Raw genomic sequence first — 17,684 nt, 5'->3', positions numbered from 1 at the left:
TTCCTTTACTATAGCTGCAGTTTTTAAAAGTAGATTAATGACTCTTTTGCAATACACCTTCTTAATTTTCATGCTTAATTTTCTTAAAGCTATAATTAACATTGTTAACATTGCAAATTTAACACTGTTTTTTCAGCCTTTCCAAATCCTTAATATTTTATTTCATATTAATAAAAATATTTTCTTGCTTAGAATTGATTTGTCTAGTTCAATGCATAATGTATATACTTTTATTGACATTCTTAATATTCTATATATCTTAAACACTTTCAGCAGTTCTGGGAATGACAAATAAAGTTTCATCATCATTATTTTCTGTACCGGTGCTTTGATATTTGACTAGATGATCTTAATCGTCTATAGTTCAGAGACCACCATCTATAAAATCCAGTAACTGAGCTCACACCCTACACCGCAATCAAACTAATTCATGTACATGAACCTTACTGAGGTGCTTAGCTGAGACTGATCCACTTTCTGGGACTTCCTAGTGCAGACTCAAAGCCAGGATCAGTCCTATGTGCAACTGTCTAACTGTCTAAGAAGAGACATGAGAAAGCATTATCCTCACTCATGTTGCAACAGAAAAAATTGGTGTTGATTCAACCCTGCTTGTTAATTTATGTTAGTGTTGAATAGCATGTTATTTACTTATCCACTTATCCAACACGATCCAACAATTCAATACAGAAAATACCAAAATATAAATGAAAAAGAAGTTTAATACTAAATAATAATGCCAAAAAAAACATTTCAACATACAATAATTATTAAATAGAGACCTTAGCGAAAAATATTTAATATATACCTCAAAAAATACCCTGAATGAGCTTGTAAAAAACTAGAGAGAACTATAAACTCTGATCTTTTTCTGGTGTCAAACTGTGCAAAACATTACCCTAAATAACATTAGCTGTATAAAAGAAAAAAAAAGAGAACGGATTTACTTCGCAGTTCCTTCTTTCAGCTAAAGAATTCTTTCAGCTAAGCCACAACATTAACAGTACTTTCCAGAATTTACACAAATAAGTTCTGTTGTGAAACCGGAACCGCATTAAACAAGGAGTTTTTCCTAACTCCAAAACAAAAAGCACCTCGCAGCTGAATTGTTTTTCTGGTCTACTTGTTTGCCCTTAAATGGACACTCTACCTCTTGGTCAAGCGGTTTCTCAATCTCAGGGTTCTCCTAGAAGAAGATCTGAGACTCCTTAAAGGTTCTTCCAGTGTGACAGATGCCCTGGCTGAAGTTCTCAAACTTTGCGCGCGCATTTTTGTGACTTTTGGAGATGACTTTGTTGCGAGGGGAGCTCTGAGAGACGTTTTCGGCCCATCACTAGTTTTCCTTGCTTTGCTACTGGGCCGAGGTGCGCTCTTTGACTTTGCTCTTGAGAGAAAACGCTTGGATGGTTTCTGCTCTCCCAGTCTAGAGGTCTGACCCTTTGAGGCGTTATCATCAGAGGAGTCGGTCCTCCTGTAAACTTTCTCACACACTGGTCTACGAGGCATCTTCCTGGTTTTATACGAAAACGGTGGTCCTTTTACCGGACCAAGAGATTTCTCTCCTGAGCTCTTGGTCTCCAGTTCGGATAGTTTATGTGCTTGGCCCCTAGTGGCTCTAGTCCTGACAATATTAACCGTTTCAGTTGTCTGACTTTGGAGTGAAGGCAAAATCCCAACACCTTCCTTCTGAGCTTTGGAAGGAGTCAAGGGGCCCAAAATCAGCCTGCTGCTGCTCGACAAAGAGGACCTGCTTTTTGACGTGAACGCTGGCCTCCTGCTCGAGGCCGAAGACCCCTGCTCAGAAGGGCCGTCACCTCTCACGTTGGAGCTCAACCCATCTTCGTTGCGACTGTCCAGGCAAGAGCCAGAGGTGGAGGCGCAGAAATCCGAAATGCTGTTGGGATTCCCTTTGGTGGAGCTCCACGTTTCCTTCTGCTCCCCACACTGTTTCTCCTTGTTGATGTCAGGGCTGAGGCTTCGAAACAGCTGCCGCACGTGCGGAAACTTTTTTGGCCTGCATACTCCTATTCCCTTTGGCGGCATCTTCAGAATCCTGTTGGTCAATGGGTCATAGTATTTTAAAGGAGTCTTCTTATACTTGTATTTCAGGGCACTTTCACTTTCTGTGGATTTTCGCTTTCGCCCCGTCCTTCTGATAGTGAGCGGTTTTAACGTACACTGTCCTGACTCTGGGGAGGAGAGGACATAGACCACTGTTTTCGGCTGCACGGGACTCATGATTTTGCTGTAGGTTTCGGGCAATTTAAGCGCACATAACCTGGTTTTCATTTCTGGCGTCTTTTCCCACCCCGATCCATTCGGTACTTCTTTCGCATCACGCAGCTCATTGTCTTTTGTCGGCGCTTTGGTCTTGATCACGGGGCAGCTCAATGTGGGCGTCTGAGTGCTGTGGCTGACCTTCACCACCTGGCACCTGGATGCCAGCCGCCACATTCTTCTGCCCGCCTTCTTCTTCAGAGCTCTGGTGCACACAGGAACGAAAACAGTGGAATGGTTGCAATCCTCTTCTTCGTCATCCAAAAGGGGAAATGACTCTGCCGTTCCGGTCACAAGATTGCTCTTGGGGAGCGTCTCCCTTGTGGCCTCGTCCTTGTTCCTTCGGGTTTTACTCTTCCTTCCAAACTTGGCCAAGGATTCGCTGTCGAAGTAGCATCGGAAGTGTCCTTCCCTAAATTCTCTCACGAGCGCTTCGATCTTGAGGTCATCTTCATGCATAACTTGGGACCACGTTTTTCCAACAAAAGACTGAGGAATGTGAGGCAGTGGGGGTAGGACATCTTTATCGTCGTTGTGTTCTTTAAGCTCTACTGTGTCTTCACCCTTCAGATTTTCATGACTCCTCTCTGTCTCCGAGCGAAGGTTTAGAGCACAGTTTAGCTGCGTGTTGTACTTTGGGTCTTCGAGATCAATGCATACTTTCATGAGACACCCAAGATCCTTTGCTTCGGACGAAAGTGGCTCTGGGGCTTCTTTCATTGGTGTATCCCACTCGAAACTGGTTCCAGAATCTGAGAAATAACGGTTAGTGATTGAACCAAGACTTAAATGAAAACTGTCTTCGTCCACATCAGACTTCCCCGCACTCACTCCATAACAGTACTTCTCAATGACCTCCTCAATCGTTTCCTCCATTGCACCGTCCTCTTCGTCAGAGTGTGTAGGGTCCCGGCGAGTGGCAAAGTACGGCAGCTCTTTTGTATCGGTCTTCACTGTTGCTACTGTCAGCGCAGTTTGGTGGCCTCCCATCTCGTCTTCGAATTTTGACTGAGAATGGATGGTCTCTCCCTGAGAACAGCTACCAAAGGGCTTCGCCATGTCCTGCAAAACAGCAAAAGGCTGTCCATCTGAGCCAGAAGGAACACAGTTAGGATGGACTGAAGGAGGGGTATAGCTACTTCTGTTTTGCAGTTGGTCTGTCCTGACATCAGCTTTAAAGCTGCAGCATGCTTTAACGGGGATCTTTTCCAAAGCCTTCCCATGCTGCACAGCCTGGGAGCTGCAAGGCTCAGTGTGAGGTAAGCCAGGAACAGAACTGTCGCTAGTCCTGTGCAGAAAGCCCTGAGTCGGAGAGCTGCCTTCAAGAAACGGAGACTTAAGCTTGGACCTTTTGAATTTGTTGCAGAGCCCCGCGCTGCTCCTGGCTGGAGCTTTACCTCGGGCTTTGTCATGGAAACCCTTTCCCGCCTCAGTTTCCTTTCCCTCGGCAAAGTCACCATCCTCAACTAGCAGAAAATGGGACGACCCGTCATCCGAACTGGGCAGCTCCTCGCGGGTTCCGACGGTATCCTGGTCATTCTCTGGGCCACCACAAACCTCAGAAAGCTCTTCTTTAGGAATCAGAGGTGTGCTCAAAGATGGCAGGTCAGCATGTGTTGGTCTGTTAATGAGGAAAAAAACAGTGAACATTTTCAGTTTAGGTGACGTCCTTAAAAAGGGAACTGCAGCGCATTTTCTTAGGGTTAGAAAGAATCGACATTGATGAGGGCATTTCAAACTACAATGAAAGCAAAATGTACACAGTATTTTGTAACTCCAATTTACATCACAAAATAGACAAAATTTCCAGGTATGCGCAGCGCCATGTTCTGCGATTCAGAAAGAGGCAACAAAACTTCCAGTGATGTGATGTGGCCTTGTTAAATCGTAAAGTAGCAGGCCTGTGAATACATCCAATAGAAATATTGCTCTTGGTTTCGAGACGGTTTTGCCGAAAAATACTACTTACTTGGTAAGTAATGACTTGCTATTTGCCGATCACATTGGAACATTTCTGTGGTGAAATGTCTGCTGCACAACCTGAACTAATTCGCTCGTACATCACATTAAATCAGGCATTGCAGTGACTAGTGAGCAGGAAGTCACGTCGTTCATGGGAGTTTGTGAGAACATGGCGACTTACAGAACTTTAGAAAAGTTCATGATCTTGTGCTTGATTCAAAATGTAATCACTGGTCTGAAAGACTGGGACTGCAGCTCCCCTGTAAGACTCAATTCACAGCCCTTGGGCCAGGTGATGTGAGCTCCCAGGACTGTCAGAGGCAGCTGGTACAGGAGACGATTAATCTTTCTAATTGGGAGGTTCGATAAAGGAAAAATATTACAGATTCCACCCATCCTCTTCTAACTGTTTCATCCAAATTCATGGCTGAGGGGGAGCCAGAGCCTATTCTGGCAAGCAACGGGCACAAGGCAGGGTACATCCTGGATGGAACGCCAGTCCACTGTGGGGCAGACAGACACACACTCACACCTAGGGCCAATTTCCCTAGAAGCCAATGAACCCACCAGTATGTTTTTGGACCATAAGAAGTACCAGGAACACACAGAGGAATCCCACGTAAACATGGGCAGGACATACAGTACAAACTCCACGCAGGTAGCGCTCCAGCTCCGGAATTTAACCCAAGGCTCAAGCGCTGTGAGGTAGCCATGGTAACCACAGCACCACCGTGCTGCCCTATTACAGACTCCAATGTTTACAAGGTCCAAATCACTAAATCAATCTACTCAAAATCATTTTGTTTAGGGCTTAAAAGTTGCTCTCGAGTGTTTAATGATCACATTTCTGCTCAGACCTGTGGAAAATTATGGTAATTGCTGCTTCCAAGCTTTTAACTTTTAACAGTGGATTAAATCTGTGTATGTTACTAAAATTATCCATTTGAATATATTTAAATATTTAGAATATATTTATGAAGCACGTCACAGAGCAAAATACATCTATGTCTTATTTCAGGTAATATGTGTAAAGTTAGATTAGGACAAATGAACAAACCAACTGCAATTTTGCAAACATTGTGGAAGATAAAGATAAAAATGGCGCAGTGAAATCATCTTTCTGATGCATGGACAAGTTCAAGTTTTGTTTTTTTTCCCTGGGTCCTGGCAATAAACAACAGATTCACAAACAGACCTTTGAGCACTGTGGACTTTCTTGGCCTTAAATGAGAATGCTTTGTGTGTTGATGGCCGTGTGGAATGTGAAGTTCTTTTTTTTTTCGCCGCACAAATTTCATAGAGATAAAACGACTGAAGTTTGGCTTGCATATAAAATGAAAATGTAATACCTCCAACTCCCTGTCCATGCAACATCTACACCATTATTTTCTGCCGAAACAGTTTCAGCGTGTTGCACAAATAACATCAAGTAATGGACTAAGAAGGATCAATTTTGTAGGACACCCTGTAAACCCTACACACCCTGCAATCATTACTGAATACTTCTCAGCTAATGTATACACAGCCTATATTACTTGCTGATTCAATCCAATTTTTATTTTCAGAAATTGTTTATCTTATTTTGAAGAAAAAAAAACGAATGACTGAACCTTGGAATGACTTGTGTTTTTTTTGTTCCTGGCATTTCTATATTTTTGTTACCTTACAATGTAAATACCACAAGTGCGCAGATGTTCCTCAATCGAGCTCTGAAAAGTTTCTCAATTTAAGAATCGTTGAGCATCGGCCTTTTCACCTTTTCTGTGTTTAACATTTCAAATTCCTCCTTTTACAGAAAGCAAGAGTCACCAAGATGAATGAACAGGTCTTTCACTGGGAATAATCATTTTGAAAACATAACATTTGGTATGAAGACTGTGAAGCAGCAGAGTGGTTAGCACTGCTGCCTCACAGCACTGAGGCCCTGGGTTTAACTCCGGATCTGGAGCGCTATCTGTGTGGAGTTTGTATGTTCTCACCGTGTTCAAATGGGTTTCCAAAATGGGATGTTTTTTGTGCCACGTCCCACTACCCAGAATCCAAAAACATACTGCTAGGGTAATAAGATTCTGTGAAAACTGGCCCTGGTGTGAGAGTGTACATGTCTGTTTGTGCATGTCCTGTGATGGACTGGCGTCCTGTCCAGGGTGTAGCCTGCCTTGTGCCAGTTGCTTGCTGGGATGGGCTCTGGCTCCCCCATAACCCAGTACCGGATGAAACAGTTAGAAAATGAATACACGAAGATAGTAAAACTGTATCATAAAAGAAGGGAAAGATCGAAAACTCTAGATGTAATCGGCGGCAGGTTTATTTACTTTCCCTGTCACGTACCAGAAGACTGCTTACCTGATGTCATTGTATCTGTAGGGATGGTGCTGCATGACATCCTGCAGAAACCGTTCCATAAGGCTGCCAGAACCCACATGACTCCTGGAGCTGCTCACAAAGTCCCTGTGTCGAGCACTCAGAATATGCTGCAGTTGAAAAGCAGATATGTCTCAGAAAATAAAGACTGCATCCTCATTCATTCAGTTTTGGGAAAACATGGACAGTTTGCCACATTCCACTACCCAGAGGTTTTCAAACACTGCACAAAGCACAAAGAAATATTCCAAATTCACTCCTTCCCCTGGTAATACAAAAGTAACTATAAAGCTGACACAGCTCTATCGACCTGGGACTGGCTGGGGGGTCCTTCAACCACTAACCTAGGCCTTGGATTTAGGCAAGATTTAATTAAAACCCTGTTGACGTAAAATAAACGTTGCATTGCAGAGAAATGTACATTAATCATATTACTACAGTCATCCACCTGTGCTTCTTCCAATTCCAAGTCACAGAGGAGCAAACATATGCTGATGCTTGCATATGTTGGCAAATACATGTATTTAGATAACTGAATTCTTTAACAGGTTTGTGTCTTTGCTTGTGATCCAGCTTAATCAGGTGCTTTTATAAAAAGGTGAACAAGTAAAGGTTAGTTCCGTGCTGAAAGTGAAGTGAAAACATTTTGGCTGTGGAGTCTTTACACACCTGAAAAAGCCTTTTCACTTTTCAGCGTGGAAGCACTTGTTCCACTGTACTGTAGCTCCCTACTCAAATCTCTTATAAACAGATATTCCATCCATCCATTTTCTAACCACTTCATCCAATTCAGGACCGCAGGGGAGCCAGGGCCTATCCCAGAAAGCAACAGGAGCAAGGCAGGGTACGCCCCGGATGGGACACCAGTCCACGGCAAGGGTAGACAGACACGAACACCGAGAAGCACACACTCACACTCACCATTTTCCCAGAAGCCAATTAACCTTACCAGTATGTCTAATCCACTTATCCCATACAGGGTTGCAGGGGGAGCAAGCAACAGCCACAAAGCAAGATGCCACCGTGAACAGGACACCAGTCCAACACAGGGCTCTCACAGACACAGACAGGCACACACAATTTCCCCTGCAGCCAATTAACCTACCAGTACATCTTTGGACTGTGCGTTGGTGGTATAGTGGTGAGCATACAGTAGCTGCCTTCCAAGCAGCTGACCCGGGTTTGATTCCAGGCCAACGCATCGGCAAATGTTTTCAAATGCTGTCATGAACCTAGGAATGCGACTAGCAAAGCTTTGGACTGTAGTAGGAATCGAGAGCAACGAGAACAAACCCATACCAAAAAGTGGAGAACAAACTCCACACAGATAGAGCCCAGGGCCCCAGAACTGTGAGGGAGCAATTATAACTACTGCACCATCACACTGCCCTAGCGCAACATATTAGCATGAACACTCAACCCAAGAAATGATGACACGAAAGGAACAGAAGGGGTCGTACCTGTTCCAGACTGTTGTACAGAACCTGACAGCAGCTACAGAAACCCTGTCTAGCCTGTGCTGTTGACGGTCCAGGGACTGCAAGATCCAAAGAAGCACTATGACTGTGAGGGGAACAAAAAAAAACCTGCTGAAGATTGACAATGTCATTTTTCCATTTAATTGAACATTTTTAATGTTGTATAATCAAAAAAGTATCCACAAATATAGGGACTAGCAAACACCAAGCAGCAGCAAAATAAATTCTTAATTTGGACGGAATTTAAGACTGGAGCTGTACATATAAGCAGTGAAAAATAAGTTATAAAAATGGAAGCAATATATGAAAAGACTACTCACATACATGTTTGAGACAATAAGAAGAAGTAACAAAAAGGGAAACAGTATATATGGTGGGATATATAGTCCTGAGAAGTGCAGAAATTTAACAAAGGGATGTTGTTTTTCAAGGAAAGTAAGACTAGTAACACCTCATTTTGCACATTATGTGATTGGCTACCACTTTACAAAAAAAATCCAGTGCTGCTCTGTTCTCAATCCAGAAAATAGCAACCAGATATAAGAACTAAACCTTTTTAGTCATTAAAAAAAAGAGAAAAAAACTAAGACGGTACCAGATGCAGATATTTTTAAGTACCAAGTTTTACATTGAGGAATTTCAAAGACACTGACAAACCCAATCCAATGGATTTCCCACAAGTGAACAGAGTTCAAAAGTGGACGCAAAGCTGAAGTGAATTTAAAACTGACAACAAGAAGCTGGATGCGATCTAGATGATCCAGAGAGTAAAAGGGACAATCGGCCCCTCTTGTTTTTAACCTTACTTAAGTCCGTACATTCGCAACCATTTCAATCGTTTTTCTCCAATTTCTTCATTTTTTTTAAATTATTTAATTAAACTTAAATACATAGTGATATTAGCACTTATTCTTCTCTGAAATGCACATAGTGCAGGTGAGTAGGATCCAGAACAAGCAAATCTAACTAAACAGTGAGTGTAATTCTTGATAAAATGAGACATTTCCATTCAAACAGTAGCTAATATTTGAAAACTTTTCAAATGTGATTCAAAACTTAAAGTGACATATGCTGTAACACCCACTTTGCTAACTTCAGATTTGTAAGGCTTTTAGTTTTTGGATCATCTATAGAACTGAGAAGTGAAACTGTTGAAAAAACAAGAAAAAAAATTCTTGTGTCAAGAAATTTTATCAAGACGTTTTGACTGATCCAGTTTTTGATGTTAGTGACGGTCTACAAAACAAGTACGTAATACTGTCTGGTTTTAAGGAGATGTGCAATTGGGTATAATTAGTAGAGCAGTCAAATGTTATACAATGCTTTTGAATAATTTTACATAAAGGTAACACAAAGAAAAGAAAATCGGATGAAGATCCATATGGGACACCAGAAATTATTTACTGTATAAAAGCTATTTGATAAGCATGATCTAAACAACTTGGGTATGTTTTTAGAATGACAGATGATCCAAATGTCACAATTCACTGTATCAAATGTAGGACTGAGGTTCAATACTCAACATCATCACCAAATCATTTATTTGGTGTATATATATATATAAATATATATTTATATATATTGCTTATAATTGCAATGGATCTATATTGACATTTTTCAAGGCAATTACTAGCAGTCAGGAACTCGTTTACCTTTGTTTTAACTTTGTTTAACAAGGTGAGAGGACCTTGCTATAAAGGAAGATTTGAATTAGTAATAATATAAAAATGAAGGAAATAGTAAATTAGTGTGGTTTTAAAAGAATCTAGAACCACTCCTGTTTTCAGAAAATCGTGTCAATGCGAGAATGTCACCTCTATGGTTGAAAAACACCATCCGTCAAAAGACTTCATCAAATGGGATCACAAATGATAGTTACAGATTATTCATCTATGGCAGTTGCTGACATTTTTCAATTAACATTTGGATGTTATATTTGACTCGCTGATGTTTTGAGTCACAAATTGCAGAAAATATTGAGTAGCCCATGTTTTTATGCAACCCAGTTTTCTACAGTTTTCATTTAGATCAGCGGTCTCCAGTCCTGATTCTGTCTTATGGGTGATTTGTTTTATAAGATTGGAAATAAATATAAGCTATTGATGAATCAAGTATTTGCTCAATTAAGAAAACTCTTTTCTTTGAAAGCAGGAGGACAGAAGATATTAGTCCTAAATGATTTCGAAATTCTTTAATTTAACAAAACTGTCATGTATTTGACCACAACAGAATTGGTTTCCTATCTTTAACAACTAGTGGTTTAATGGGGTGACCTATAAAACCTTCTGGGTTATTATCGGGCAGGTTTGGAGATCCCAGATTTAAATAATATACATACAAATACAGCATTATAAAACCTGCTTATCTAGAGCGAACAAAAAAAAAGAAAAATAATTAATATTCTTGGCTGGCATCAATGCCATAAATCACAAACTGCAATGTTCCTTGGTAACAACGATAAATGAATTTGGTATTTAGAAGAATCATGTTTATGAGGTAGCAATCATTATTGTCATGTAGCAGTTTTATGCTTCATTTCAGGACACACTGAAGAAAGGAGACATCTTCACATACAGTATGAGAGACAGTTCACATTAAAAGGTTAACACAGTAACACTTTACATTATGCATTGCAAATTCCAATTTCCAATTCTTCATATACTGTAATAGAACACTCATACTATTATTAGTTCAAATAACTAAGTCATAACTGATCCCTACTAATAACGAATAACAGATTTAGTAGTCTTCAGAATTCTCCTATGGTGTCCGATTTTGTGAAATGACAAAATGAAGCTTACACATTTTTTAAACCTTTTATTCAAAACAGGAATGCTTAAACTGAAGGCTTCCAAGGTTAAGATAAGTTACAGTAAATGTCAGCCAAAACTAAAGAGGGAAAAAATATGTTGAAATATGTTGATTGCACAAGTATTCAGTCCTGTTAAGTCAATATTTGGTGGAACCACCTTTGGCAGCAATTTGTTTTTAAGTCACTACCAGCTACACCAAATTCACTGTGGTTTAAAATTTTAGTTTATTTGGTTTAGTTATAAAATTGATGACGTCTTATACCTTTCAGAGAGTGTACAATATTTCACTGAATTATGGATTATGGGGACAGTTTATTTTTAGAGATCAGTTCATACAGCATTTTTCTCCACAGATTCAGAAGGAAAATTAAAATACTATACTCACCCACTGATTCGATCTGCTTTTGCTAACGGTTCAACTTGTGTCCGATCTACTTCTAACAAGAGATCAAAAAGTTTATTAAATATAGTCATGAACGCACTGGTAAACTAAGGATATTTAAAACACCAACTAACAATATTGCAAATACACTTCTGATTCTGGGATTTTTTTTAATTGCTTTATTGTGCTTGCCCTGTTCTAAACTAGAAATTAAAAGTTCCAGATACCTGAGCTTCACAATGTGTTTGTATATTTTAATTGGGATCTTCCATTTTAAATAATTGTTTATTAAACAAAGACAATGGCAGTAGAAATCTGTGCTATGTTGAATACTTGAGACAGAAAAGACAGAAAAAGATTGATGCCAGATGAGGATTTACTCAAGCATGCAAGCTGTTGTGACATGAAAACCAAACCTATTTTGAAAATTGCCGTCTTCTCCTGAAAACTACTTCATCGAGTGTAACATCACAGACTTCCTGAACATGGTCTTTTTGGCTTCCTGAACGTTTTTGCCTTCTGCCACAAACCTATTTAAGGGCATTTAAACAACTCCCTGAACTTTTCCACAGTACATTCGTACAAGGTGCAGCTGTATTTTTCTAAGCCCAACGTCTCTCCTTCGAAAGATTTCCAAATTATCATTTATTTTTATAAAGCTCAAGTCTCTCTAAAGATTCCTCAAGACAAGGAAAAGCAAATTCAGCACTTAAAACATCAAGCGGATTTATCTACCATACGTACAGCATTAACCTTTCACAATATCGGAGATAGCCCAGGACATTTAGCTTTTGGCATTATTGTAATTAAAACAGGGAGAAAGATGGAGACAAATTGCAGATGTCAGCCTGGGATATTCCACTGGTAGAACCTAAAGTGTCAAGAGAACTAAATACCCTCAAGAGATGCACAGACCGTGTAATTATCTGGAGTGTGAAGGACAGATATGCCAAATGTCTGCTGTATTTGTAAGTAATGGGACAACTAAAAAGAAACTCCACAAAAAAAAAGTTTTCAGTGTAACGGTTCATTATTCACCCCTCAAATCACTCCAAAAGCTTTTTGTTGCTTTTACAGCCAACAGCCTGAAAGCAATGCTTGCCTCATTATGGAACACATTTGATCACATACTGTATGAACGCGCTGCTGTTTGCTTGCTTGGCCTAATATTGAACAGCCTGCGCTGAGCAGATGGGCATGCGATTTTTGTGGGACATCTCACAATGCACCAAAGTACATAGGAACAGAATAAACAGCAGCACCCCAGCACTGGTTGGGAAATACACCAGGAACATTATCTGCAGTTTACTTCAAGTGATAAATATACCAAGTGTGTTAATAATCCTCTTCTTCCTCCTCACACATGACTCAGAAATTAAAGTAGTGACAAGAATAATTTATCACTGTAAATTACAATGCCTAACAATACTGGATATATAAACGGAAAAGTGTTTATTTAAAGAAAATTAAGCACTAAAAATTAATATTATTTTTCTAATTCATGTAAAAATTGAATGCTCTCCCAAACTTTTATTTTGTACAAATATATGCTACAATGTCATTGGTTGTCAAGAAGGACAACACCTCTTCAAGGCACACTACTGTAGAGATTTAAATATGCTATGAAAACTGAGGCTGCTGGGAAGCAATTCCTATGTGTCAGGTGTACAGAAATCAAACTATTAGTTAACGAACAGAAAGCAGCTCAGCCTCGGATTCCACTTGGCGTTGGTAGTGAGGGAGGTTTATGAGGCCCAACTATTCAAATCTCACACATCGGGTTCCTCAGAATAAATCTTCCGACGGAACAGGTGACAAAGCAACACAGACCTTAGAGATACCCCCTAATGCAGGTACAGACGTTAACGTTTCTTAGAACAGGGAGTTGCGCATCGGCACAAACCAGTCTCTGTGGCCGTGCATCTGCTCAGAAACCTTAACTGAGAAGGAGAGAGGAAAACAAAGCCAAAGATTGAAGCAAAGATTTCCCTGGTCGGGGTGCTATTGTGTTCACCACATATTTAAAATTCTACAGCATTGTCACTGCCGATCCGGACACAGGCCTAGGGGGTTATGTGGCACTTTCTGACATGCTGCCAGACAACCAAGCATGCTAACGTAACACTGTCTTAGGTAACATAGCATTCATCCGTCATCAGAAAGCAGCTCATTCCTGGAAAAGCCTGCGGCACAACGGCTTTATGGGACTCCAATTGAGAGCAACCAGAAAATTCCTTTACCTGAGTGTTGCATGAAACAGGAAGAGCTCTTACCTTGCGCAGATGGAGCTGACTGTTCTTCGGCCGGCATGGTCTTATCGCACATCTAAAAATATACATATCCGATCATGTTCATTTTCAGGAATACTAAGCTGGGCAAACACACCATGTCGAGCTTTAGCAATCAGCAGGAGGAGCTACAGGTGGTGAACGTTCTTTGTCCTGTGAAACATGAACAAGAAAAAGAGCAGTCACAGATGGAGACCTTTTCAAATATCTCAGATTTATAACCTAGAAATATTCTTTGCGTTTAGAAAGGGGGATGCTAACAAGTCAAGAGACAATTTACAGGGGTAAATAAAAAAAACTTTATATTTGAAGACAATAATTCTCCCACTTAGGCAGTTTGGAGTGTTTAGGTTTTATGATGGCAGGTACTTACATATAACTTAAGTCTAAACCTTTTTACCATTTGCCCTTACCAATCATGGCCTCCTAATAATCCCCATTTATGAACTGTCTTCATTACTCTTCTCTCCTCCCCACTAATAGCTAATGTGTGGTGAGTGTACTGACACACTATGGCTGCTGTCACATCATCCAGGTGGATGCTGCACATTGGTGGTGGTGGAGGGGAGTCCCTATTACCTGTAAAGCACTTTGAGTGGAGTGTCCAGAAAAGCACTTTATAAGTGTAAGAAATTATTAATTATTATTATAAACCTAGTGCTTTGTATTTCATATTTCAATTCAGTACTCACTGTTCCTCAGCTCTTTTCACTTACTTTAGTCAACCACACATTAACACATTCAGCACCAGTACTAACAGCTTGTATAGGCTTAGTAAGTTGTATTATCCTGTGGACCTCAGCTCTTCCTTGTTAAAAATAATCTATTTTCCTCACTTTCCACGGCTTTTCCAGAAATTGTAACTTTCCTTCTTTTTTCGTTATCTTTCCATTTTAGCTACTGAGATTTTCTTTGCAGGTTCTGGACATGCAATTAACCCCTTACAGGATGACAAACCTCATTTTTTACAATATGAAGCAGCTTCAAAAGTACACAGTTGCTAGCATCTCTCTGCGCAAGCCAAATGATTCAATTTGAAATATCCACAAATCCTGTTTATTTCCCCCAATGTGCTTGGAGGTTATCATTGGCAGAACAAAGCTCTTTGAAGCACCTGTACAACTGTGTAATTATGATGCAGCAAATCTCTGCGGTTAAAACATAAACTGGTATTTGTCTCTTTGATTAACAAAATTGCTCGTCCTGTGAACCAAGACAAGTATGAAAAACAACAAATAAACAACACACAATGTGGAGAATGAGGATGAACTCGAAAACCACAATGCTGCACCAACCTTATCTACTGGTACAGCACGAGGCAAATCACCAGTTTTGGAGAAAAACAAGTCAACTCTGCTTCTTGGTTTACATGTCACTCAAACATCCATGTTTTATGGCATTTTGAGAGTCTTCGAAGTTGGAACTACCATCTGAAAATAAGAACAGACACCTGAATGGAAGCAAACTTACTGTAGGTTATAGCATACCCAGCTAGAACCTGATGCACTGTATAAGTATTTTATCACCCCCAGAGTAGACTTACACATACAGTGAGATTTTTTTTATTAGTGTTGACATTAATTTAAGTCCAATTTCCCCAGCTCCAAGTAGTAACTCGAATTACTTGTACTGTAGATGGTTTCACACATGATCAATGCCTGCACCCTGTCCCTTGCCCAGTATAAGATAGAATTTATAACATTAACCACAGGTCCTGACAATAACTAAATGCCTATACAGGTTTTGCATACTGCTGATTGAGGGCAGAATTACCTATGCTATTCGTCAAACTTAAGTTAATTGCAAGCAGGAGAAAATGTGGAATTGTGGATGGGCTAAGAGTTAAACACATGTAGTTTACATAAGGTGAGCATGCAGTCTGATATTATAATATCAGCAGTCAGCTTGGTTATTCTAGCTATACTGTAATATCTCAACTTAGATTCAAACTCTTTTTAACTCTAGACACTTTTAAAAAAAATAGTGGGTCATTTTAGGACCAAAAACCCTACTTCATGAAGCCTTTAATAACTACCACTAGACTAGTACCATAACAATAGACTATTTTCATAAATAGCTATTATAAGTATACTAGCAGTGAAAAAATTTCACAAAACAATGTTATGCACATTGCAGATTGTATAAAAACAAGACAAAAATCATAAAGATGAAATTCACACCGATTACAAACCTCAAGCAGGGTTAGAGCAGTAAACTAACATGTTTAGAGAAAGATGTATATTAAATCTAAAGCTATATTGTGCGTTGGAAATGCTTTGAGAACCAATTTGCTGATGCATTCAGACCGTGATTTCCTGTCCCTCCGTGCGAGTCATCACCGCCAGGCCGCCCGGCTCGCAGGTTGATGAAGGGAGAGACGTGCTTCCCCATGCACTCACTTGTGCTCAACACCCGGCCTCTGAAACCAGAGGGATGCTAACCTCCTTTTACACTTCGGTGTAAAACCATTTACAGCCAGATGTTTTATAACTGCGACGGCTGCTAACTATCCGGAACGCCCGAAGAATTTCTTGTCTGTTTGGAGACCCACAAGTACCTGGGGACACCGCCAATTTTACCATGACTTTCTCATCGCTTGGTCGTCTGGTGTTTTTCTTGTACCGTCAAACTCTTTCACAGAAATGAAACTTGCATACAAAAAAAAATGATCCCCGGAATGTTTTCTAGCATTTATTAGAATATCTCAGCTACCACTATATACATTAACAGCTAAATAACCTTGTTTCAAAAACCCGCCCTACGAATACTCTCCCTCCAGGCTAGTTGCAGAAAATGTCTTTCCTATATTTACCTTTCACTAGTAAAATAAAAGGCACTACAACTCATAGTTTACCCTGCTGTTAGGGATGCACCAGTAAAGTTTAATTTTAAATGCGATACGCTTTACCGCTCAGACGTGTAATACCGCAATCTAAGTGCACCGGAATTCCCAAAAAGGTACATGGAAACAAATAGTTTTAAGACTAAACTTCGCTTATTTTTTTATTTCTAGCAGCTACCTTACCAAGCAGAAACTCTACATACGGCATGAACCTCTGACACATTTTACGAAAACTCAAACAAAATATATCAACAGTCCACGAACGCTTTTCCTCCTGTATAAATGAACTGCTCATGTTTCAATCGAGTGTATACCGTAGATACCCGTTCATCGATATATATATATATGTATGCATGTAAAACTCCTGAGGTAATGGGTCGAGATACTCATATTTAAAAAGAGTTTAATGGGTAATAGATAACACGAACCATCGTGTTATAGCACCGAAGAAAACAGGACAAGAAGCAGAAACAGGGAAGTTTAGACTAGACTGGTGTGTATCAACGAAAACAAACGTCAAAAAGCTTTCAAGCTTTCCCCCTAGACGTGGTTATTCTGTGTATGAATTCTCAGAAATACCCCCCGAAGCAGATAGCTAAATAGTCTGCGTTCATTGCTAAACCGTAACATAGGCGCGAATTAAAGCTTTTCCAGTAAAAATATTTAAAGAGCCTGAATGACTTGGACGTGTTTACAGTCAAACTGTTTGTAACCTGATTGGTCGCGATACTGACAGCCGACTTCCTGTCTGCGGCCCAGGCCCGCTGGAGTAGAGAAGCATAAATCCAAAGCACTTTTCTGCAGTTCACAAAGCACGCCTTCAGCTGCGGCCCCTGCACAAAGCAGCCCCAATCCTCTCTGAAAAGGTCGGCCTTTCTTATTTCTTGCCCAGCCCGCGGGCCAGTAAACAACAGGCAGGCCCGTGTCCCTTAAAACTAATTCATCGTGAAAACATGAACTGCATGCAGAACAACAGAGCCACTTCAATCGTGTTATCGAGACGTGAAAATGTAGCAGCCATCTCAGCCAAACGCTGATGGTAGGAAAATGGCACAATGACTTGACGAAAAAAAAAAGGGATTTTATATTCTTGCACTGATTTTCACCTTATTTTGGTTGTGATTCCACTACAGATCCTAGCACCATCCGAATTCAAGTTTCCCCATTTTCTCTTCCCGCAGTGATACAGTGACGCCGTACAACCCAGGAACACGCCCACTTTCAAGAGTCAAACAATTAAAGGGGAAACACGGTTTTTATTTTGCTTTAAGCGCGTCT

The 17,684-nt window shown here is 40.2% G+C and overlaps 1 protein-coding gene across 3 annotated transcripts; it reads right to left on the bottom strand.

The window, feature by feature from the left end:
- Positions 1-702: 702 nt before the first annotated feature.
- zdbf2 (zinc finger, DBF-type containing 2) lies at positions 703-17,600 on the bottom strand. Of its 3 annotated transcripts, none has more exons than XM_015359482.2 (7): positions 17,513-17,600; positions 14,860-14,994; positions 13,550-13,717; positions 11,280-11,331; positions 8,064-8,166; positions 6,586-6,713; positions 703-3,898 (listed from the first exon to the last, which is right to left on the bottom strand). In XM_015359482.2, the coding sequence occupies exons 3-7, from the start codon at positions 13,599-13,601 to the stop codon at positions 1,147-1,149; spliced, it is 3,087 nt and encodes a 1,028-aa protein (XP_015214968.2). In that variant the 5' UTR covers positions 13,602-13,717; positions 14,860-14,994; positions 17,513-17,600; the 3' UTR covers positions 703-1,146. The 3 variants fall into 3 exon arrangements, with proteins under 3 accessions (XP_015214968.2, XP_015214969.2, XP_069052620.1); XM_015359483.2 differs by lacking the exon at positions 17,513-17,600 and adding an exon at positions 16,122-17,490; XM_069196519.1 differs by lacking the exon at positions 11,280-11,331.
- Positions 17,601-17,684: the final 84 nt, after the last annotated feature.

Source organism: Lepisosteus oculatus, chromosome 12, assembly GCF_040954835.1.
Source record: "Lepisosteus oculatus isolate fLepOcu1 chromosome 12, fLepOcu1.hap2, whole genome shotgun sequence".
Taxonomy (NCBI): domain Eukaryota; kingdom Metazoa; phylum Chordata; class Actinopteri; order Semionotiformes; family Lepisosteidae; genus Lepisosteus; species Lepisosteus oculatus.
The sequence above is the reverse complement of the archived record's forward strand: the minus strand, read 5'-3'. Positions and strand labels throughout refer to the sequence as shown.

Excerpts from the sequence above, each read along its gene's own strand:
- zdbf2 (XM_015359482.2), bottom strand. The coding sequence starts at position 13,601 with ATGTGCGATAAGACCATGCCGGCCGAAGAACAGTCAGCTCCATCTGCG. Across the intron at positions 11,332-13,549 it reads GTCAGCTCCATCTGCGCAAG|AAGTAGATCGGACACAAGTT; the intron begins GTAAGAGCTCTT and ends ATCTCTTGTTAG. Across the intron at positions 3,899-6,585 it reads TACAGATACAATGACATCAG|ACCAACACATGCTGACCTGC; the intron begins GTAAGCAGTCTT and ends CCTCATTAACAG.